Source organism: Homarus americanus, unplaced genomic scaffold, assembly GCF_018991925.1.
Source record: "Homarus americanus isolate GMGI-L3 unplaced genomic scaffold, GMGI_Hamer_2.0 scaffold20465, whole genome shotgun sequence".
In the NCBI taxonomy this organism is placed as follows: Eukaryota; Metazoa; Arthropoda; class Malacostraca; order Decapoda; family Nephropidae; genus Homarus; species Homarus americanus.
In genome coordinates this window covers 4,775,260-4,799,663 of record NW_024756914.1, presented here as the reverse complement: position 1 = coordinate 4,799,663, position 24,404 = coordinate 4,775,260, and the positions used below count along the sequence as shown (strand labels likewise).

The 24,404-nt window shown below is 38.5% G+C and overlaps 1 protein-coding gene across 6 annotated transcripts in view; it reads right to left on the bottom strand.

The window, feature by feature from the left end:
* The window catches only part of LOC121857201 (ATP synthase subunit s, mitochondrial-like), a 75,506-nt gene that overhangs the window by 3,394 nt on the left and 47,708 nt on the right, over nt 1-24,404 (bottom strand). For 2 of the 6 annotated variants that reach the window (XM_042353150.1, XM_042353146.1), the window contains exons 1-5: nt 12,764-12,908; nt 9,512-9,621; nt 7,577-7,740; nt 5,596-5,804; nt 998-1,160 (exon numbers count right to left, since the gene is read on the bottom strand). In XM_042353150.1, the coding sequence (XP_042209084.1) occupies nt 998-1,160; nt 5,596-5,804; nt 7,577-7,740; nt 9,512-9,619 (644 nt within the window). In that variant the 5' untranslated portion in view covers nt 9,620-9,621; nt 12,764-12,908. Of the gene's footprint in view, nt 1-997; nt 1,161-5,595; nt 5,805-7,576; nt 7,741-9,511; nt 9,622-10,365; nt 10,385-12,162; nt 12,384-12,763; nt 12,909-14,567; nt 14,698-14,854; nt 14,988-24,404 lie in introns of those variants that run through there. The other 4 variants (XM_042353147.1, XM_042353148.1, XM_042353145.1 and 1 more) reach the window with 4 other exon arrangements.

The window sequence follows — 24,404 nt, the reverse complement described above, 5'->3', positions numbered from 1 at the left end:
AAAATAGTAAAGTACAGGCAATTTTGTATTGTGACTGAAAATGTTGTTATACCAAAAGGAAGGGGCAGATTCAGGGGTCCTGGGGGTCTGGACCCCCCATTTTCATCAGAAAATTCCAATAATGCAGTATTGCATTCAGGCATTTTTTGTATAGTAAAAAGTAATTACTATTGACCTCAGAATATCTCCTAATATCAAATGCACATGACCTCAAAATGCCCATGATATTGGTCAGATTTAAAAAAATATCCTGGGGGTGCTTATAGCACCCCCCTCCCCCCAAAATCCACCAGCTGGGTGGATTCACTGCTTGGCAAGTTCTCCCACACACAACTTCTCCCCCTGATATTTCTGGATCTGCCCCTGTAGGGTATATACAGTTATACAGTAAATAAAAAAAAAAAGACAGTAAAATAGATCCTGGTGTAACAGGAGGTACAGTATTTAGAAGAAAAGGCATATTATTATTGTACTTTACATGAAAAAATTATAACAATCTCACTCAAAATGCCCTGAAAGCCCCCCTTTTACTTCCAAGCAATACTTTCTCTTTTCATCTGTAACTACTCCTTGTCCAGTATGCGAGTGGATAACTGTATAATAATTTAAAGTTAGAAATTGAGACATCAGATTATTTTTACAACTGGCAGGAACCATTCCCAAACTGTCATCATCATCGGTCATTTTCCATGCTTATTTGGGTTAGCCATGATTAACTGACAGCAGCTTTCCGTGCTGTATAGTCTCCTGCAGTCTTTCTTGTCAGGTTCTTAACTCTAATGTTATTTCTTACAACCGCTCCCCGTGTAATTCTTGGCCTGCCATTGGCTCTCTTTCCCCTACACATTCAGGTTCATAGACTTCTTGACCCAATTGGTCTCATCCTTTCTCTCAACACTAACCAGTTTTATGAGTAAAAAATTAATTACTAATATATACTATACAATACAATACATACTTTACTTAATAAAAATTAGGTGTCAATAAAAATACTCACTCCAACTTCTTCAAATTCCTTAGTCCATCAGATGTAACATTGCCACAGGAGGATATCTGAAGTTCTTTAAGGGAGTTCTGCAACAACAGCAACTGGCTCAATCCTAAATCATCTAGATACGATGCTTTATGAAACACTATACGACGTATGTGCTTGCAACCCCCTGCAAAGTTCCAGAGTTAAACCAAGTGTTAGAAGGAATGCAAAAAGAACATTATACAAGAATTTTACATCACAATTATGTTACGTAGGTTTAAGCTCACTGGGCTGATCCAGAAGTAGTTCTAAAACACAAAAGCTGAAGGATAGAAGCCTGAAATCCTATCATATGACTATGGGAAAAAGATGAGTGACTTGTGAGGTACCTTAATTAAAACACCTCTGCATAATATAGCTGTAAGTAATACGTACGACTAACCCAGGGAGAACAAAACCCCAAGCGAAACAGGAGTCATTCTACTTACCCCCAAGACTCGCACCCTTCAGAGAAGCCAGTACAAAAAACCTGGCCAATCAAGTCTAGTTAATAAGACTTATGTATTTTATCTGGATGCCTTGAGAAAACATGTTTCTTTAAGGTGACAAGGGTGGGTCATCTTACCCTATGACCTGACTACGGACAGCTGCTATGCTTATGAAGATTAGTAGGGTCACTGCCTAATGACCGGACCATTGTGGACACCTACGGTCCCCTAGGGACTTATATATTAGCCATGTCAAGTATTTCTCCTAAGTCTGTACTCACCTCTGAAGATGTGAATTACACGAAAGCACTTGGGAACTTCGTGTTTTCTTGTTTCCTTGTGTTATCAGTATATATACAGTTAACCCTCACTTTACGCGGTTAATGTAACCCGGAGGGTACCGCGGAAAGTGAGGAACGCGTAAAGTGAATAACATAACATATGGGATTAATTGAAATAGAGTCCAGGCCGACCCCCAAACTCCACTTTTTGACGACACACAACTATGTTGTAGTAAAAATATTATCTTAACTTTATGATGGCATGCACACACAATTAATAATTAAGAGAAATATCAATAATATTAGGTTTTTTAACACTTACATTAGTAGAAAAGATGGCTGGGCACACGGAGATGGGCGGTTGGTTCCGAGGCAGAGGGCAGATTATTGGCCCTCACCTGTATCACTTGTATCAATTGTATCACTATCCACCACAGAGGCTTGCAGGGCCTCTTTGTCAAACCCCCCAAAGTTCATATAAGTCCATATCCTCACTATAATTATCACTATCACTGACTTGGGCCGGCTGTAGTGGGTGGCGGGTGAAGAACTGGTACGGTAATGTTTTGATGACTGGGCGACCTTGTGCGCACCATTTTCGCGCCTCTTACACAACATGGCGGATGGCGGGAGGTTTGGATCCAAAAATGGCGCGGCTTGCCAGCCGCTCTCCGCGTAATGGGGTACACGCATTCCGCGTTTCACCGTTAAAGCGGTGCCCTGCCGGAACCTAACATGCTCACATTCCGCGGTGCGTGTACCCCATTACGCGGAGAGCGGCTGGCAAGCCGCGCCATTTTTGGCCAAAAATCCTTTAAGGCTTTAGACTTACAATTTTCGTCATTTCGGCCAAAAAATGGATTTTGTTCAAAATTTCAGTATATATATATATATATATATATATATATATATATATATATATATATATATATATATATATATATATATATATATATATATATATATATATATATATATATATATATATATATATATATATATATATATATATATATATATATATATATATATATATATATATATATACTCCTCGACTTACGACAACCCGGACAAACGACCGCCGTGGTGGTATAAAATATATTTCAAATTATGTACAGTATTTTCGAGTCTTGACGTTAGTGATCGCGCTGTGTACTGACAAAATTTTTGTCTGTAATTCCCTTTAAAATGGCTGGCAAGCATAAAAGTGAGAGTTCTCGTGGTGCTGAGAAGAAAAAGAGACATCCATTTTAGAATTTCTATGTATTATTTTCACCTTTTCGACTTACGACCTGGTCGTCGAGACAGAACCCCGTCGTAGTTGAGGAGAGACTGTATACTGTATTAAGAATGGAAAGGGGCCCTGCACCCCCCTAGGGATGGCTCTGACTCCTCAACTACTCTCTCTTCACTTTCAAAGACTATTATCCAACTTAATAGTGACATCTCTGTTAGCCAGAACAATTGGTGCAGAGCACTTCCGGGAATGAGAGATTTCTGGTTAACGAGACGACTCTCTCAAAGCCGGAAAAAATCCCTCATCCCCAGAATTTTCCGGGTAACAGAAAAATTTTCTCGGAAGTTCCACAAATTGCCCATTACATCATCTCTCGAACCCGGAAAAATATCCCTCGTCCCAAAAATTTTCCCGGTAACTGAATTTTTTTTTGGAAGTTTCAGAAATTGCCCATTACATTATCTCTCAAGCCCAGAAAAACATCCCCCGTCCCCGGAATTTTCCGGGTACTGAAAAATGTGCCTAATTTTCATCTCTCAAACCCGGAAAAACTCCCCCATCCCAGAATTTTCCGGAATATGTGCCTCGGAAAATCGTTCCCAAAGCCGGAATTTTCTGGAAAATTCTGGCTTTGGGAACAATTTTCCGAGAAAATTCAATTCCAGCTAATGGAGAGTTCATGGTTTGAGGGATTCCAGCTAACGGAGATATAAGTATTACTGTATGTCGTGGTTGCTGGCCGGAGTTAGTTTTCTCCTACGTGGACCTTGTCCACCATAGCCTCCTCAGTCGTCAAAATTAAATCCGGAATGTTGCCTCCCCTCGTTGGTTCCATTACTTGTTAGGTGAGGATTGAATCTTGAATAAAGTCAAGATATTCTTCTCCATCATCTTATGTGGTAAGATTCACTCAGTCTATTGCCTCATGATTAAAATCTTCCATGAGGGTTTGTGTTCTAGATGCTGTCTGGATGATTCTTATGAAGATTTGCCACTTCCCCTTCTGAGGCTGAGTCAGCACTATAGCATACACCTACTGTCAGCTTGTTTTTGTTTCAAGGCATCTCTATATTTACTCTTATTAAATACAAAAACATATCAATCAAGCAGAACAGAAAAAAATCTTTGAATACCAATGAAGTACATACCAGTACATATATGATAATTACCAGCATTGTAATAAATAATAAAATTACCTGTACAGTTCTATCATAAAACAAAACATCACTTTTCCATAGAATATAAATATTTCTGAGGATATCGTATTTAGTAAATATTTTCTCCAACCAGAACCGTATAGAAAATATTGCAACTAAAAGGTTTTACTCATCATCAAATTACCAGTAATAAATAGTACAGTACTGTATGGTATTCACATTTACCAATACTGTATAAAACAAAATATCAACAATCAATAAATATATAAGGAACAGCAAGCCCAATCTCTTATCTGAGTGAGCTGCCAGTGCATAAACACTACTGGCTGCCTTCACCAGACGACTACAGCTCCTCCCCAACTTACGACCTATTCAACTTACGACCACCCGCACTTACGACCTGCCTCAGTCGTACCAAAATTTTGTCAAATTACGTATTTTCAAGTCTCAACGTCAGTGATTGCGCCGTGTACTGACAAAATTTTTGTTTGTAATTCACTTTAAAATGGCTGGGAAGCTTAAAAGTGAGAGTTTTGTGGTGCTGAGAAGAAAAAGAGACACCCATTTTAGATTTTCTATATATTATTTAAGCATTTTCGACTTGCGGCCATTTCGACTTACGACCTGGATTTGGGTCCCTAACCCAGTCATAAGTCTGGGAGGAGCTGTACTGATAAGTTAGCTTTTATAGTTATAAATAAATTTATCTATGAATAACTTGATAGCAACAAGAAGATAATTGTCATAAAAATAAAATTAAAAGACAAATTTTATACCAAAACATGACTGGAGATGACAGTCACTTTTTCTTTAACTACCTCAGAGAGAACATGTAAGCCATTATGTTCTAATTCATTAGCTCTATTCATTGTAATGAATACTGTACAGTATCATAAAGACATTAAAAATTTTCATATACAATCTAACGCTTAAGAGGAAAACGCATAAAGGGTGACAGACAGCATAATATGTTTAGGTTTTCGCACTATTGTTTTGGTGTGCTCTTGGCTGTGTTGTTGTCTGGTTACTATAACTATGGTAGTGGTTTGATCCAGAGCCAGAAAAACATGTACAGTTCTCCCAGTTCAACTCGTGATTTCTTTAAGAAATTATTATTTCTCATATAGTATTTATCAAATAAATATAAATTTGTTGAAAAAAAAAAGATTCAGCTACTTATGGTGCAAAAAAGAAATTTAAATATCTAAAGTAAGGTGCATTCTACATGTATTTGAACAACATTATCTAATGCGATTTGCTCCATTTTCTACATAACAAAATATACCCTGTCCTGAGCAGACAGAGGACGTAAATCTACTCGTCCTTTAAGGGTTAATAAACTTCAATTTTTTACAAAACCATAGAATCCTCCCATAGTAGACTAAGGCTTTTAAACCTTGACTTGTTCCAGGTGCTTCTTATACACTAATAAATACAGTAAATCATATAAGTAACTTACGGAAATGTGGAAAACCAATGTGCATTATTGCAGAGTCAGTTGCATCAATTTCTTCTATTTTGAGAAATCTGCCACCAGTTGCTGGCAAGGTATTGTAGTCTTTGGTCCAATTCTCACTGTTTTGCCACTTAACAAAGGCTCCACACCGCAGCAACCATTCAGCACAGGCTCGATCAGGACCTACATCTTTAATTCGACTTTCATCAACTCTGTAAAATTTTAAATTTAAAAAGCATTCACAAATAAAATCTGGAGTTCTATGCAGGAACCCTTATTAACACATTTATGTCTAGAAATATTTGTCTTTGTTTTTCTTACTTTTTGAACACTAAAGGTGAGACTGTATGTAAGCTTGAGAAGCAGTGCGGGGATGGAACAAGTACAGTCTAGAATTTAAAGACAAATAAAAAATAGATTCTAGTAATCTTGACCATACCAATCACAACTCTCCTAGACTGAATATATAGTCACCACTTAAATGATTTATCACAATGTTCTTTTAACCCGAAGTACAAATTATATAAATTTCTGCTATTAAAATTACTAGGTACTGTACTTCATATATTTCTAATGTGTATAGCATTAGCGCAATCATGGGCATACAGGATAAGTAGTCTCTGGGAGTCCCCGACAAGAAAGACATCATTCAGAGCCTCAGACCAACATTTACATAACCTAAAATTATTAAGCAAGTACATTAGTGCCTGTTGAAAATTTTCTAAAGTAAGGCTGATAGAAGCAAAGTGAATGTGGAGTGTGAAAAATGCAGACTTATCACTTTCTGGTAGTAGTTTTCCTCTCAAAGCCAATTTGGGTGAGGAGAGCACAGGGACCATGATCTAAATGAAAGTGGTTATGTTTGGGGTAAATACAATACTATATGAGATCTATCAGTTCAGCTGAGTAGCTCTTCCACCAAATACACTACTTCCCCATAATGTTCTTCCTAAGCGCGACCTTTATGTGAATATGTGGTGTTTACACTCGAGTCTACTCTTTATAAAATGGCCATTATTATCTGTTGCTATATATGTTTTATGTCTTATGTCCTGATGTACATAATACAATGTACTGTAATTAGTGAAATAGAAGAAATAGCGGTGAATGTGTTCTCCGAAAGTGTGAATTTGTTTGTGACTTCGACGGTAAATATTCTTGAAAGTTAATGTTTTCAAGCAGTTATATCATTACATATAATGAATTTGGCATTAAAGTTAGCCAGAACTGGGTATCCTTAACAGTCATATATTGATTTACTTGAGATATATTAATATTAATTGAATAGTATTATGTATGAGCCAATGAACTCAGAATTTTTATTGTTTTAAACAGATCTGCCCTATTGTGCTTTGTCTGAAGGGTTGTTAGTCCTAAGGCCCTCAGACTACTTGGATAATTGAGATGACATAGTTCCAGAATCATTTTAATCACTCTGTATTGCACCTTTTCTAGGGATGTTAGATCTTTCTGGAGGCAGGGTTTTCATGCCTGTATACAGTAATCAAGACTGGGGCATATTTGAGATTTGTACAATTGAAGGAGTATTTTCCTATCTTTCTACTCAAAGATACACTTTATAATTCCCACATCTTGAGTTGCTTTCCTCACTGTTGCCCCCACCTTCAGTGAATAAGCTATCACAACACCAAGATCTTTCTCTGCATCTATATTTTCCAGGAAAGTGTTATTAACAGAATAGTTGTGCTTAGGGTTGTTGTATCCGACATGTAAGGTCTTGCATTTTGTTATGTTAAAGAGCATTACTGTATTATCATTATTATTATTATTACAGTATTATTGAATTTTGCAGAACCCTTGAAAGATGCTTATAGAACCCTGGTTGGGTACCACTGAACTAAACCTACAAGGTCATGTGCAGTACTAAAAGCAGCCTGGTTTGAGGGTGTACTGTATACATGAAAATATATTTTTCACTGAAGTATACTATTTGGTAATTTTACTAATTTTGACCAACACTTACTTGTTAAAGATAGCATTAAGCCAGCCCCAGAGATTCCTCTGAGGGGTAAGTGACCACAACTGGACAAAACTTGACCTTGAAGGAGAGAGACAGCTAATGCAGGGAGAATGTTTTTCTTGAACTGATAACAGTCCAAAGTCGTCTGCTGTACTTGTTAGAACGATCTGAAACATTTTCAATTAACATTAGACAGTGTTGTTTCTAGGAAACGTTTTTTGGGAAAGGGAAGAGGAAAGCAAGAATATATATTTCATGAAAAGATGGAGGCTGTAGAGTGTGGGGAGGGTGAAGGAAGGGGTATCCCCTCTTATGAGATGTAGGGAAGGTAGGGTTGTGGAGTAACTCCGACAAATTTTTTTTTAATTTTTAACTTAAATGGTGGTTTCTTGGGCTACTTCAGATTTGGTACTGTATTATATACATAAAATTTAATTACTTATTGTTTGTTAAAGATACATGATTAGGACTATGCACGTATGTAAGAGTACAGTAACTCGTGTAGCTAATTTAAATATACCACACATCAATATACAGTACTGTACTGTAATATCTCCGTTAGCCAAACTTGAAATTTTCTCAGAAAATCATTCTCAAGGCAAGAATTTTCTGGATAATTCCAGGTTTGGCAACGATTTTCCGAGGGGCACATTTACTGGAAAATTCCAGGGAATGAGGGCTTTTTTTCCCCCCTGGCTTTGAGAGAGTCGACTCATCACCCGGAAATCTCCCATTTCTGGAAGTGCTCTGCACCAAAAATGTTCAAACTAATGGAGATATGACTGTACATTGCACATCAGTATAATTGTGGCTACTGTTTTACTATTCATCTCACCTCATACTATTATCATGGTCAGTCACCAAAGCAGGTGATATATATTTTTGAAAAAAAAAATTCCTACCTCCTATAGCTACACCAATAAGCCATTCATAAATACTGTGTGTTCATAAATCAGGATTATAAATACTGTACAGTATTTATGAATGGCTTCGAGCAAATTTTAATTACTGTACCTTGCACTCCTGAAAATTACATTAAAATGCCACGAGTAACATAATTTTTACGAGCATTAGCCCACCCGGGCACAGGTCATTTTTAATGACCCACATCAAGGCCTGGGGGGCGAAAATAAAATAAAACAATAATAATAATAATGATAATAATATTGTAATAATAATAAAAATATAAATTAATAAAAATACATAACAATTATAATAAAAGAAAATATTAATACTACTACTGTAGTATGTGTCCTATACCTACCATGGATGCAATTAATTTTGGTTATAATAACAGAAGCGGTAAAAAAGATCACTATGTATTTACCCTCAATGAAGATTCCCTGACCCATTCACATCCTTTACACTCAACTGTCTCATTTTCTATTGCTATAACTTTAGATACTTTGCATTTTGCAATCACCACCTTGGAAGAAGATACACAGAGGCTTTTTGGCAAGTAAATTTTGTTCTTATTTCTTTACAAGAATTACATACCTACATACACATACTGTACATTAAAAAGGTTTTAACATGCACAGAAATCTGCCAAGTGTTAGATTTTATTCAAAGAAACAATATAAATAAAGTTTATGGGTTAATTCTAATTATAATAAATTGTGTTGGCTGTGTGTGTAAAGTGAAAGAAGGAAAGGAGGTTACAGCCAGTGTGAGAGGGGGGCCACTGCTAACTCTCTCCCTCCCTACCTCACTGCTTCAAGCCTTACTCATACCGTATACTGTACACCACTTAATGGGTAGATAATCATACCATTTGTTTGACTAAAACAGTTTCACTGAAAAAATAAAGAACAATACTTATGGAGGTTTACTCAACATAGTGAAGTATAAACTTAGTAAAGTAAAGATACAATCAATGTACACAAGCCTGTACTGTACATCATATAATTAGGAAATTATATTATGGATGGAATTTACCTTATCAATGACTTTTGGCATTTTTTGTTGCCAAGAAGTGGTGAATAGTTGGCGATACTTGATATACCTCACCATCATGTGGGTGACATCTTTTCGCACTGACATCATTTCTAAAAATAAAAAAAAGGAACATAATCATAGCAAACATCTTCAAAAATATCTATACAATACAGGTTTAATATTTCTAATCCAGTTTTCCATGAAGTATAACCTCCTGTGGTGTGAACCATTTTAAATATATTGTACTGTATTGCATAAGATTGTGCACTAGTGTGACAGAAATTAGGTGAGTGAGTTGGGTGTTCCTGGTGAGGGGGCGGGTCTGGCGCGGCCACCAATGTGAGGGCGCGGGTTCCCTCTCTGTTTCTACACCACTCTCATCTTACTTACTTCTCTTAGTCCTACTCTTACTCAGTTCCGTCACCTATTCTTTTGGTAGCATGGACCTTCTTTTGGTAGCATGGTCGAGGGTCAATGCACGTGGGGGTAATTCTGGTATCAAGTCACTTGGATGGAAATCAAGGTAAAATACTGTGGGAGAAATGAATACACATAAAGTACTCTAAAAAACAAGTTTATTAATGTGCAATCAATGGGGAAAGATATTGTATTAAACATATAACTACCAGGCTCAACTCCTGGGCTTAGTGGAAACTCAGTCCCTTCTTCTTTACTCTTACTCACAACATTACGGGTGTTACATTACATGGCACTCATTGTAAATTACAGTACTTACTCAACATACTCGTAAATAATTAAACTAGCATATACAGGGGTCCACTACCCAACATGGGATAATTATTTCCATCTAATTATCCCTAACATACATGTTACAACCCTCTCTGTGGACATACACTTCCAAGGAGTAACCCAGGGTAGAGCACTGGGGCTCACGCCCGTTGTTATTGTGGGGTAGCCAGACACATGGTGGGTCTGGGGTCTGGCCCAACGAAGCCGTGGGGCACATTAATCAGGCCGCATCGGTGCCATCGTTTCGTATATGATCCCTGCTGGTTATTTACTACATCCGGGGCCGTTGTTGAATGGTGGAGCGATTCAAGAATCACAATGGGATCTGGAGAAACATGGAAGCGGCATCAGGGAACATGACAACCCAAACAAACTCTCTTGTCTAGACGACAGACGTATTTACGTTATATTACTTCTACACTGGGTGAATGACAATTCAACTGTTAAATCATGAACACTGGTGAACACTGATATTCACTACAATTGACTGAATTAACTGAATGGCTACACAAAACATACCTGGAGAAACATGGAAGCAGCGTCAGGGAACGCTTTCCCTGCGATGCGCACGGGTGAGTTGCCAGTGATCGCTACTCACGCAATGACAATAATTACAAACAAACTAACTGTTACTTATTCAAAGATGACCCTCAGTTGACAAAGGTCTGGCGAATTACTTGAGTTGATTTACACAGACTAATCCAAGATTGAGCTTCCCAGGAGAAGTGGAATAAACAATGTATTGACAACTGTGTTCGAAGGCAGGACTTACTGGGAGGGATCACGAATGTAGCGTCTATGGGGGAAAAAACACGTCTTCTCAGGGGTCGCTAACTCACTCATGTTTTGCGGGCATGGAGTTTAATAAGAATCATTAGTTAAATAGATCCGCAGTCAACGTGACCATGACACTGGAATTTTGCAAAATACAAAAAACTTGTTGACACACTTTAAGTCCAATAAATGCACAAAATTAAAGAAAACAGTATTATTGTGACATAAGGAATCAAATTAAAAACTTTTAATGCCAACACTAAATTTAAAACAAATAAATTTTACCTCATTACCTGATAGCTATTGGAATAAAACCCATGCATGTAAATCCATAAAGAAATGTAGAGGTCCAGGTGGGGTAGGATCAAGAAAATTTGAAAATGCAGTACAGTATTGTACTGTACTGTACTGTACAGTGTTACTCAAAAACATGTTTTGGTGGCATCTGGAGCATGGATGACTAACGATCTGAAGGTGATTCAAGATTACATCTTCATGGGTGGAAGCAAGAGTTGCCTGGTTGGCAGAAATGATCCCGTTGAACGAGAGTCAGCGTCAGCAACCTGTAAGAATCTCAGAATCCAACGACGAACAAGAACCAGGCCAATAAGGTAAGAAATAAGTGATTCCATCATATGGTAAGAGTCCGTTAGGTTAGGTTTGGTTTATGTTTTTCTAGTGTTTTTTGGTGTATTTTGTATTCGCTTAGCCATTATTTTTTTTCGGAAAACGTCCCATGAAAAAAAATCGAAAAAAAAAAAAAAAACGGCCAATTTCCTACGGAAATGAAGGTCATATTTGGTCCAAACACACACAAATGCACCAGAAAAATATATGTTTGACTTTCTAACAAAGTGGGGTGCGCTTATGCAAATTTACCGACACCCGCCCCACAATGGGTCACAGTTCAAAGATGAAGAAGCCACATGTCCAGAAAACTGAAGGCAAACTTTTTCAGAGTGGGAATTGTGAACTCTTGGAACAAATTGCCAGAGAGTGTTGTGACGGCACCAAGTGTGAGCTCTTTCAAAACCAGATTTGACCAACACTAGAGCAGGTTCAGATACATTCAGGAGCCAGTTAATGCCCAGTACTTGCCAACAGTGAGTAACAGAGATGTGACCGACCTCTAAAGCTGCTAATGAGCTGATCAGTGGAGAAGAGGATAAAAGATAACACCAGACTGGACAACTCTCACGATCACTACCATTAACATACTGTATACTGTACGTTCTGTTACAGGCCGAGTAACCTCTACCTCAAGATAGGACAGTTTGTTTATAGCTATTTAAATGGCCAGTTTTTAGTTATTTAAAATGAGTTTGTCTACAGTTATTTAACGAGACAGTTTGCTTATTGATAGTTAAAGGGACAGTTTTTTTTATACTGTATAAAGGAACAGTTTGTTTACAGTTTTGTAAAGTTTGTTCAGTTATTTAAAGGGATAATTTGTTTATGACTTTAAATTTTAAAGGAACAATTTATTTACAGCTATTTAAAAGGACAATTTGTTTACAGCTATTTAAATGGTAAATTTGTTTATAGACACTTAAAGGTAGTTTGTTAATAGCTATTTAAAGGTGTGAGTAACTGAATTTTATGATATAAGCTTCCCGGTACTAAGTAAAGAAATATCTCATGTCTTACCCCGGAAAAACCTACTTCATGTTTCTTTCATATGGGGGAAACGTAAAACGAAAGCTGTCAAATCCTTATGGCTGCGCTTACCTTGATGTTGTACAGTATCTTAAAGGACTTATGATTCACTCCAACTCCTACTGTCAACAGAAAGGCTCAGCTGGTAATGTTATACAAAATACCACGTTCAGGATCCATGATATCTTTTTTCTTCAAACGACATGAACTCAAAAAGTTTATCTGCAGTTATCAAAAATTATAATAAGACCATTAGGTTAGGTAGTTAGTTTAGGTAATTTTCAATTAAAAAGAAAATTAATATTATTTACATTTCTAGTTCATAGTACTTTTAACATTAGCTACTTCAAATGGGTCCGACTAATTACCCAAATGTAGCCAAATATAGCCGGAATGAAGTCAAATAATGGTCCTAGATGAATAAATCGGACTGCCAATCACTTCTCGACTAGTATTTGGTGTCAGAAAGTCACAAAAAATTGGTAACTTAATTTAATCTGAGTTAATAGATCAAGTGCATGTACCTAATCTAATCTAATCTAATCTAATCTAATCTAATCTAACCTAATCTAACCTAACCTAACCTAACCTAACCTAACACAACACAACTCAGATTAAATTAAGTTTACCAATTTTTTTTACTTTATGACACCAAATAATAATCGAGGTTAAGTTAGGTTAGGTTAGGTTAGGTTAGGTACATGCACTCGATCTATTAACTCAGATTAAAGTAAGTTTTTCAATTTTGTGTGACTTTCTGACACCAAATACTAGACGAGAAGTGATTGGCAGTCCGATTTATTCATCTAGGACCATTATTTGACTTCATTCCGGCTATATTTGGCTACATTTGGGTAATTAGTCGGACCGACTTCAAATTACGATTTCTATATTATGTTCAGCGCGAGTGTCAGCTGTACCCTGGTGTACAGTTATTGCCCCCATATTGCCATACTGAATTAACATTTATATATATATTTTACATATAGATATTATTATTATTATTATTATTATTATTATTATTATTATTATTATTATCATGCATACTAAAAGCATATTTCCGGTATTTTTGCCATCTTGTCTTTATTAACTAAATTAATAAAACAGAGAAATATATTTGGTCCTTATTATTTTCTTATCGATCAAATGGAAGTTGAAATCCCAATTTTATGGAAAGCTGCCAATGGGGCATATACTGTATACCATTCGGGAATGTGATCCGAATATCAGCCGAGCCTATTGATAGTCGGCCTAGCAATATATGGTGAAGTATTCACTATTCAGTAATTATGTGGTGGGGAGAGAGGGTTAATCAGCTTGGACCACTCTCATGTATTATCTCCAATTGTATATTTGCATGACGATTTTACTGAGTATCTGGCTGTCTATCTATCTATCTTTCCAAGTAAACGCTTCGCATGTACAAAAATATAGAAGTTCCTCTCTAAATATAATTTTCTCGGGTGTAGTTACTAAAGAAAATGTTTTACATAGTACAATGTTTCATAAACTTTACTAAAATTAAATGTAGGCCATCAATTTTTTTCTCTATTTCAACATTTACTGTAGGCTAATCCACCTAGAGGAATAATTTTAGACAGACAATAATAAATCATTTTCTCAGTGGAAATAGACAAATACATAACTCATCACAAAAATATTTTGTTCCTTAAGCTACTAAGAATAACCCAAGCATCCCAAATTACAAACTTAGATTCAAAAGAGAGGGTTTCAGTTTAACAGGTTATAGATAATAAAGATAAAGAGGCGCCGACACTAACACTGTATTTCAGCTGCTACTGGTACACAAATGCAATTATTTTATATATAACAAATTAGATGTCGGCAGATGGCAGTGCAACAGTATCGTGCTTACCTCTCACCAGTGACTCCCCAGATCAGGTGTGAGTGAGCTGGTGCCGATTATTTATCGCAGGTTTTCTCTGGATAATAGTACTCCGGTTTCCTCCTCTACTAATCCATAAGAGATGGACCTCTCAGGATATCTGAGGAGATTACTTAGTTATAACTGATAGAATTATCCAATATAAATGTATATAAATCTAAAAATAAAGTCGAAGTGACACAATAGGCATCACATATATGAAAAATGTCAAAATGGAGACCAAAATATTGGGTCTGGTCCAACGATCATTATCTCACTTTGATGTAAGAAAATTTTAGATGATTGTACGAGATCTTGGTCCTCCCTCATCTAGAGCAGGTAGTCACAATCTGACATCCTCACTACATGAATGTCATCCGCGTGATGCATCTGGAGCTGTGGACCACCTGAGGCAGGTGATCTCATGGAAGGTGTACGGCAGATACCTGGTAAATAAGATCGAGACGCCTAATAACCTACAATATTAGGCCATCTAACCTTACCTAACCAACTAACTTTATTTATGGTTAAGAAAGTTTACCTTGGTTTAAGTTAGTTGGTTAGGTAAGGTTAGATGGTCACTAAACCAAGGTAAACTTTCTTAACCATAAATAACTTAATCAGGGTAACTTATGGTCACTAAACCAAAGTAAACTTTCTTAACCATAAATAACTTAACCAAGGTAACTTATGTTAACTAAGCCAAGATCAATTTTCTTAACCAGGGTAACTTATGTTAACTAAACCAAGGTAAACTTTCTCAACCACACCTAACTACTTTAAAAACGCATTGAATTTTTAAAGAATAATTTCTGAAGGTGTCCTAAACGACCATCAATAATAATACAAAAAATATGGTAAGGAACTGTATTGTAATTTTGCCTGTTTTTTATTCCGTAAAATTATGGGTCAACGCGAGTTTGTAGCGATTATAGAGGGATGTATAATTTATGATAAATAGAGCGTCTACGTTAAATTACAGGCAACTGTCAAGATGAGTTACTGACTTAGAATTTTCTATACCTGGCCGCTGACAATAAAGAAGAGGAATTTGCATGAGTAAAACGTCTTGTTGATGTATGCAATAAGTTAAGATATACAAATTCTTAACTGTTAATAAAGGCAAAGTTATAGGTTGTGAAATGGAAGGTTACTTAACAGCTCTAAGTATCGGAGATAAAGTTCTTACAGTAAATATAACTTAACATCATCTGCGTCCACTAAGGGAATAAATAAACCACAAAGAACCAGATTAAACTAATCGTTTTTTCGTCTCACTTTTGTGATGTAATTGTGGTTCCGAATTATTATTGTTGTGTCATTCATTAAATGCAGAACAAATGAATTACGTGTTTAAATGCAGAGAAATAAATGGCTCGAGTTTCTTTTGTAATTTTGGGTAATTTTTCAATTCTGTGGTTGTCAGGAAAGTATTGGCCACTTGAGGATGTTAGAGAAACTGTTTGTGTTCTAAAAGTTAAAGCACACATACACATAACACAACACAACACACACAAACACACACAACGCAACACACACGCACACACAACGCAACACACACACACAAAACACTATCTAATGTACAGTACAAACATGCCACATAAATTAACTACACAACGAAACAATAAAATACAGACCAGTAAATGAATTTACCACCTTATCTCTGTGTAAGTGTAGCGATACTAAGTGGTAGCCGCTTTAGACCACAAAAGATCACCAGTTACTAATATAATGTGTATTAAGTAAACACCATATAGAAAAAAAGTAAGTTTCCAATCCTCAATTTTAAGATGTTATTAAAATATTATGTGTTATAAAATCCCATAGTGATTTTTTTTCACGGTAGAATAATCACGGGGTTGTGTGTGGATGAGTGGTGCCTATGGTTGGCTCTGGCTTAGACAAGGGGAGAGGTACATAGTGTGTAGAGATTTACTATACCATGGTTATCAGTACCGCTACAACTACTACTACAATAACTACTACCTACGACCACCACTACTACCATTTCTACTACACCACAAATATAACCACAGTCATCACCAGCGCAGCTACCATTACCATTGCCACCACCACCATGAACACCAACAAAACCACCACCACGACCACTACAACCATCCGCATCACCACCACCATGCTTACCTTCCACTACCTCCACCCACCAACACCACATTTACCAACCCCCTCCCCTCTCACTACCACCACCACTGTCACCCCTACCATTATCCTTCCCCCACCTATCCCCTTCCCCCCTCCCCCACCTGACCCCAAAACACAGCTCACGAGTCAAATTGCACTTTACAACCTTATAAATATGATGTCGTGAAAGCGGGCACGGGGGGGGGGTGAAAGTGGGGAGAGGGGGGGTATGTGATGGCACGCGAATGATACCCTAAGAAACCGCACAATACGATCGACTCCATACCCTAGAAAAAATGGGTATCTTGGGTATTTTCTCGTGGTAATGATGTAGAGGGTAAGGCTGAGAGTAGCAGGGGTATGTCTGATGGGCAGGAACACGCCAGTCGTGGTATGCAGGGCGCGGGAGGTTAGGCGTGGGACGCACTCGGGCGTACGATTGATGGCTCAGGGGCAGGGGTTGGCCAGGGCGTGGGGACGGTGGGCTGGTGTCGGCATGGGCGTGGGGATGGTATGTTGGTGAGGGCGCGAGGATGGCATGTGTGTGTGTGTGTGTGTGTGTGTGTGTGTGTAGATGATTAAGTATAAGCATAGTGGAACAACATGGGCGACATGATGTGGGTGGCAGGAGGGTGAATATCGAGTGTGGGTGGCAGGAGGGTGAATATTGAGGTGTGGGTGGCAGGAGAATGGGTATCGAGGTGTGGGTGGGGAGGATGAGTATCAGGTGGGTGGCAGGAGGATGAGTATCGAGGTGTGGGTGGCAGGAGGATGAGTATCGAGGTGTGGGTGGCAGGTGAATATCGAGGTGTGGGTGGCAGGAGGTGAATATCGAGGTGTGGGTGGCAGGAGGGTGAATATCGAGGTGTGGGTGGCAGGAGAATGGGTATCGAGGTGTGGTGGCAGGAGGATGAGTATCGAGGCGTGGGTGGCAGGAGGATGAGTATCGAGGTGTGGGTGGCAGGAGGATGAGTATCGAGGTGTGGGTGGCAGGAGGATGAGTATCGAGGTGTGGGTGGCAGGAGGATGAGTATTGAGGTGTGGGTGGCAGGAGGATGAGTATCGAGGTGTAGGTGGCAGGAGGATGAGTATCGAGGTGTGGGTGGCAGGAGGATGGTATCGAGGTGTGGGTGGCAGGAGGATGAGTATCGAGGTGTGGGTGGCAGGAGGATGAGTATCGAGGTGTGGGTGGCAGGAGGATGAGTATCGAGGTGTGGGTGGCAGGAGGATGAGTATTGAGGTGCAGGTGGCAGGCAGGGGGATGAGTATCGAGGTGTGGGTGGCAGGAGGATGGGTGTCAGAGTGTAGGCTTGGATGGAGAAGCATGGATGGCAGGGTGTGGGTGGCAGGAGGGAGGGAAGGGTAGGGGGGGGGGAGCAGAGGGCGGCACGACCAGGTCCAGGGCGTGACCAGGGGCCGCCACGTACCCACCATCACAGCGACCCACACCAACCACTCTTTTCTTTTTATAGTCTCACACGCATACCAGACCTTCTCTCCTTCTCTCTCCTCTTCCACGCCATTATCATCCCATCTCTCCTTCTCTCCCTCCTTCCCCCCTCCCGCTAGCGGTCAGGAACGGGTCAAAAACATGTCTCGATTAGCGGCACTCGACACTAACTGGGTGAGCTGACGTCACCGCTGGTGGGTGAGGAGGAAGGCGTGAGCGAAGGCTTTTGTTTTTGTTGTGTGAGGAGACTTGAAGCCGTCACGGCCTCCCTCCCACCACGGGGAAGGTGACAGTGACTCACCTACCTCCTGCAGCGCCACCTACCTCTTGGGATACTCACTTACCTTCTTGGACACTAATTTGCCTCCTGGGGGCATTCACCTACCTCCTGGGGGCATTCACCTACCTCCTGGGGCATTCACCTGCCTTCTGGGCCATTCACCTACCTCCTGGGGCATTCTTCTGCCTTCTGGGCCATTCACCTACCTCCTGGGGGCATTCACCTACCTCCTGGGGATTTCACCTGCCTTCTGGGCCATTCACCTACCTCCTGGGGACATTCATCTACCTCCTGGGGGGCATTCACCTACCTCTTGGGAGCATTCACCTACCTCCTGGAGCGTTCACATGCCTCCCAGTACATCCAAGCACCTCCTAGGACACTCACCTGGTTGCAGAATATACCGACCTCGTGTACACCTAACGGCATTCGGCTGTGCTTGACTTAATAAGCACAACATTCAGGCGTACTTAAGATACACTTAAAATACTTAAACACACTTATAAGAGGTAATACTTTGCACTCTGATCTAACGTAACGCTTTGAAAGACTGAGTTTATTTAAGTGATTTTCTTTTTTATATATTTATGTCTGTCTTCTGGTGCAGCTGCTCCTAAGTGCGTGAAGTGTAAGTTGATTTTGGGAATTATTTAGTGTACCTGAAATATTCTTGAGTGTTTAGTTTTGGTATGTGTGTGTGTGTATATGTGTGTGTGTGTGTGTGTGTGTGTGTGTGTGTGTGTGTGTGTGTGTGTGTGTGTGTGTGTGTGTGTGTGTGTGTGTGTGTGTGTGTAAATAGTTAAGGAACAAGATATAACTAAGATAACAGAGAGATAACAGTTGTATCCTCCCCCTGACATCTACAGTATAACAAGTAACTGCAATGACCTTCACATCGAGGGTACAGTAGGGTACAGTAGGGGGGTACAGTAAGGTACAATAACTCCATCTAACCTGTATCAAGTTATTTAGTGGTGATAAACAACTACGCTGTATCTCCCTAACTTTAAGTCGGTGCGGGGTGGGGGGTTAGTGGGGGGGTTAGTGGGGGGGTTAGTGGGGGGTTAGTTGGGGGTTAGGGGTTAGTTAGTGGAGGTTAGGTTAGTGGAGGTTAGGTTAGTGGAGGTTAGGTTGGTGGAGGTTGGGTTAGTGGAGGTTAGTGGTGGAGGTTAGGGGTTAGTGGGGGGTGTGGGGTTGGTGGGGGTGTGGGGTTAGTGGGGGTGTGGGGTTAGTGGGAGGTGAGGGTGGAGTTAGGGGTTAGTGAGAGATGGGGGGTAGGGTGATTAGAGTATACTGAGTAGTTAAGAAAATCAGTCCTGTAGTTACTGTCCCAAACGATGTCATTGTATTTATTTCACATGTTTTAGTTAGACCTACTACAGTAACTACGACTTATTTATATCCAGTTCGGTTTGTAAATGTTATCCAAGTTAATATGTTTTGTATGTTGGTGAGGAGTTATATTTACAAGTTCTATTTCATTCCAAGTCTTCTTCACACAGAACATTTAGGACGAGTGATTAGCAAAAGTTCTAATTTGAGTTATTAATCTTGCTAAATAATCCTTAAATTAATTCTATTACTTCTCACTTGTTAATTACCTGCTTCGTGTAAGTCTTGGATACAGTTTTTTCTTCATAATTTCCCGCTGTTGCACCAATTAAACGGATTAATTTATCTATCTCTTAAGTCACGAACTTTTTTAACAAACAACATGACTTGACATTTAACAGTATTTTAGCTATTTAGTTTTTTCTATTTTTTTCTATTTTGTTCTCACTGATCGTACTGTCATTCTCCATTAATTAAAGATCAGTTTCAAAGAGTTAAATTCAGGTAGTGAGACTTATTAACGATCCCTTTTATTTGTTTATTTCACTTGGTAAATAGCCACGATCATTTACATTATTAATTTGAAACAGAAACACTCCATAATGAAACACTATATTATATACTGTACAGGTGATAACAGGTGATAATACTGTAATATGGATAAAATCATTCGCCAAGACAAGCTATTCTGACATAAAAAAAAATAAAGACAAGAAACATTAATTAACAAAAACAAAAGGGAAACGACCTCTTGCACATGACGTTCCAGCAGGACGAGTTACCTATTGGTGGGGGGTTTAGTTACGTCACGCCTATTACGAGGAGGTCCGTGTCGCAGCTGTTATACTGACGGAGAGACATGTTAAGACTACGATAACATTTGGGTGTAGTAATGGTTAGGTTAGGTTACGTTAGATAATGAATAATGATGTCAAGGAAAAACTGACTTCATTATCACCGTCAGTACACAGTAGGTTACAGACACAGTAGCTACAGTGACTTATTCGTACTATTAGACGGGTTACAGTGGGTTACAGACTGTGGGTTACAGTCAATGGGTATTCATTCCTCAGGCTGGGTACTAACACAAAGACGATACCTTTAAGTGGGGTATTATTTTATTATTTGTTCTGGTGCCGTAAAGGAATTAAAGAAGCGTGCGGGAAAATCGAGATGAAATGAATTCGTTGGTGTTACAGGAGACATTTTGAAACTCTCTACGGGGGGGGACTGGTAATGTTGTACAGTGAACAAGTGAGAGTAGAAGAGTAGAACAGTAACGTGAATAATGGTAACGATATTATAAGTTCAATAGTACAGTAAAAATTAAGGAAATATAACAGTATCTGTGCTCTATCTTGAAGTGTTACAAATTGCGTTACAGCAGTGTTATACAGCATAGTGAACTGGATTATGTTTGGTCTTTTGTTCGTCACAGTTCACAGATTAATAACGGACTGAGTTACCTTACTTAGCCCGGGTGGATGGATAAGTGATATGAGAGTACAACCATCCCCTAGTCCACACGCACCTCCTTACCAAAATGAAGCTGTAGAAACGCGCACACACACACACACACACACACACACACACACACACACACACACACACACACACACAGAATGTATTATAAGTATATAGATTTTGTCAGAGGGAAGAATGTGACAGAAAAATATGACTAACGAAAGGCGGCATTGGTTTAGTGTTCACCTAACATGTTAGCTAAAGTTGAACTTGAAGATAATATCGTGAATTTCAGCTTTTGATATTCGGAGAGCATCACAACTAAATTTCAACCTCACCAAGGCTAGCAGTTAGAATTTCAGCGCGACACAGACTGCAAATATTATTTTTCACTGGAGCGGCAGCGGCCGGTGTCCACTTCATTATGGCGCTGTGGCCTCTGTGACGTCAGCATCGCCAGCCATCCAGAGACCGCGAGTTGAATTTAAAATTAATGTATAGTACCCAACCCACAATAAATAAATAAATAAAAAATAAAAGAGAATGACCTACACATCAAGTAATTTCTATCAACCTTCTTCTCTAATCATTCTACACTAACACACTTTTACCTCACCTCTCCCTTACTGTTGTTATTCTTTATCTACACACTGATCTACATAATTACCTATTATATGTGTCTACCTGAGTCTTGTTTTACCTACTGCTCGACTTTCCTACTAACTCTCACACATACCTACCTACCCATCAGTTCACCAGCACCTCCCCAGCAGCCACCAGTATGTCACGTTTCTAGTTTTTTTCTAGCAATTTTAAACGTTGATAGGAATAGTTAAAATGATGACTTAAAGGAAAATCAGGACCATTACTTGAACTAACGGGTTAAGAGGTTCAGTTCTGTGTTGTAGACGTCAGCTGTTGTAGTGAGTGTTGGTGTTATAGTAAATATTTAAGCTGTTCATTGGGAAGACACGCTCGGTGTAGTGATGATTAACGTCACGTAGTTTTTTAATTTATTCATACTCTTTTAATTAACAATAAATGTGTCATATACCTGTACTCTATTACTACTCTGGTAAGGTACAGGTACTCTCAGATATTCGTGGTTTTGGTAAAGTCTCGTAATTATGATGCTGCACTTGGTGAGTCAGCCAGTTAGATATGTTGTCACAGCTCCAGTTAGGAAGAACCTGGGTGTAAGCTGCATAACGCTAAGAGTGAGAGACGCCTCTTCATAATTCTAAACAATTAACTCAACAAACTTCGTCACTTCGAAATGCGAATTTTTTTGAATTACTGGGAGTGGAACCCTGAATAAAAATGAAACATTTCAGGTAATTTGTTGGGAGGCAGAAGCAGTTATTTTTTACCAGTTCAACAGTGAATCGGATTAAGTAATGTGTTGTAAAAAATTGTGGTCTCATTTTACTGTTTATATTCCATAATTAAAAAAACGAACACGGTAGCAATGGCAAGTAATTTGCACATTTATTCATGAATGAATTTTAATTTTTTCATTCCATATATCAACGGCCTCAGCCAATGACAGGGTGGCATTTTGGTGACGTAAGATGTAAACACATCAAAGAAAACGGGACCACTACAGGTAGGGGACATCATCAACCTTTCACAGTATCTCACATCTCCTTTATCTTTAAAATCTATAACAAATGTCTAAGTTAATTAAAATGTTATTTATATACAGTACACATTTCCAATCTCAGTAATGAAGTAGTTGTGAGAATGACCTAACTTAAGCCCATATCTCTCCCGTAATCAAGACAAAGAGACAACATTTTCAGAGCGATGTTAGTCTCTCAGTTTTTAATCATTGATCACCAGTGTATTTATGGATCAGCTGAGGATTAACTCCCAGCTTATTTCACCTTAATATTAACCACCACAATAAAGTGAACTCTGATAAATAATGGTATGAAATAAAATTATATAAGAAATAGTAAAATATGATGGATAACAAAAAAATAATATTCACCAATAGTACTATTTAGTAATGATAGTAATAATAATAATACCAATAATAAGAGCAAAACTAATAGTAGTAATAATAATAATAATGATAAAGTACACAAAACAACAAAAGAGACAAACGAACAAACGGGAGAAATAGGCATAAAGTGATAATACCAGAAGCATAATAAACACACAAACCATCACCTGCCTTATAATAATTATAATAAGACTCGTCTATTAAGAGACCACAATGAACGTGAATTAAAATGGCTCTCTGGCTAATTAATTTACAGCATACTAGACATGCAATTATCAATTTTTATAAAGAAATTAATATAACGTAACTGCCGGTTCATCTTTCCCCCTCCGTCAATTAATATGTTGTAGTTCTACGCCAAGTCAGAATGTGAAAAATATATTAAAATTTGGGATCCGTGTATTTTTTGAGCACATCATCATGGTTAACTATTGTGCGTGAGGAGATGGTGCTGGTGGTTAGTTGTGTAAGTGGCTGGGGGCTTATGTTGACAGTATTAAGAGTTACTGTAAGTGTGAACTACGGTATGACGTGTTTACTGTAATGCTGGAAGAAATCGTATAGTGTGTGTGTGTGTGTAGTACAAGGACTCAAGCGATCTTCACGAAAGTTTGTAAAGCTGTGGAGATTTTTTTTATGTATATAGGGACGATCAGACAGATAAACATAACTATATATTATAAATGAATAAAAAACAATTCTAACCTAACCTAACCTAACCTAATCCAGGTATAGTTTAGTTATGATAGAAACCGCTGTAGTGAATGAAACAACAAATTCTACCATATAATAACAAATTTCCATTAAGTTATATCAACCCAAAATAGAATTATCCCCATTTGATAACAAGGCGAGTGTGAAGAACCTGATACAACAGAATAACACAACATAACATAATAATGATATATAATGAATGAAAATATATCACACATTCAACTCTTCTTAAGATATCCAGACCCAACACAAAATGATATCACTGGTGTAGCTGTTTCTCCTCGCAGGGGGCAGCGGCTATGTATTAGGGTGAATTAACAGTGACACAGAAAGGGGCTCTTAGGATATCCTGTTCTGACACAATGATTCCTGAGGATGACGGACACTGTAAGCTCTTGTGTGTAGCATAGATCCTCGTTGACTGGTTTAGGCTTAGTTACC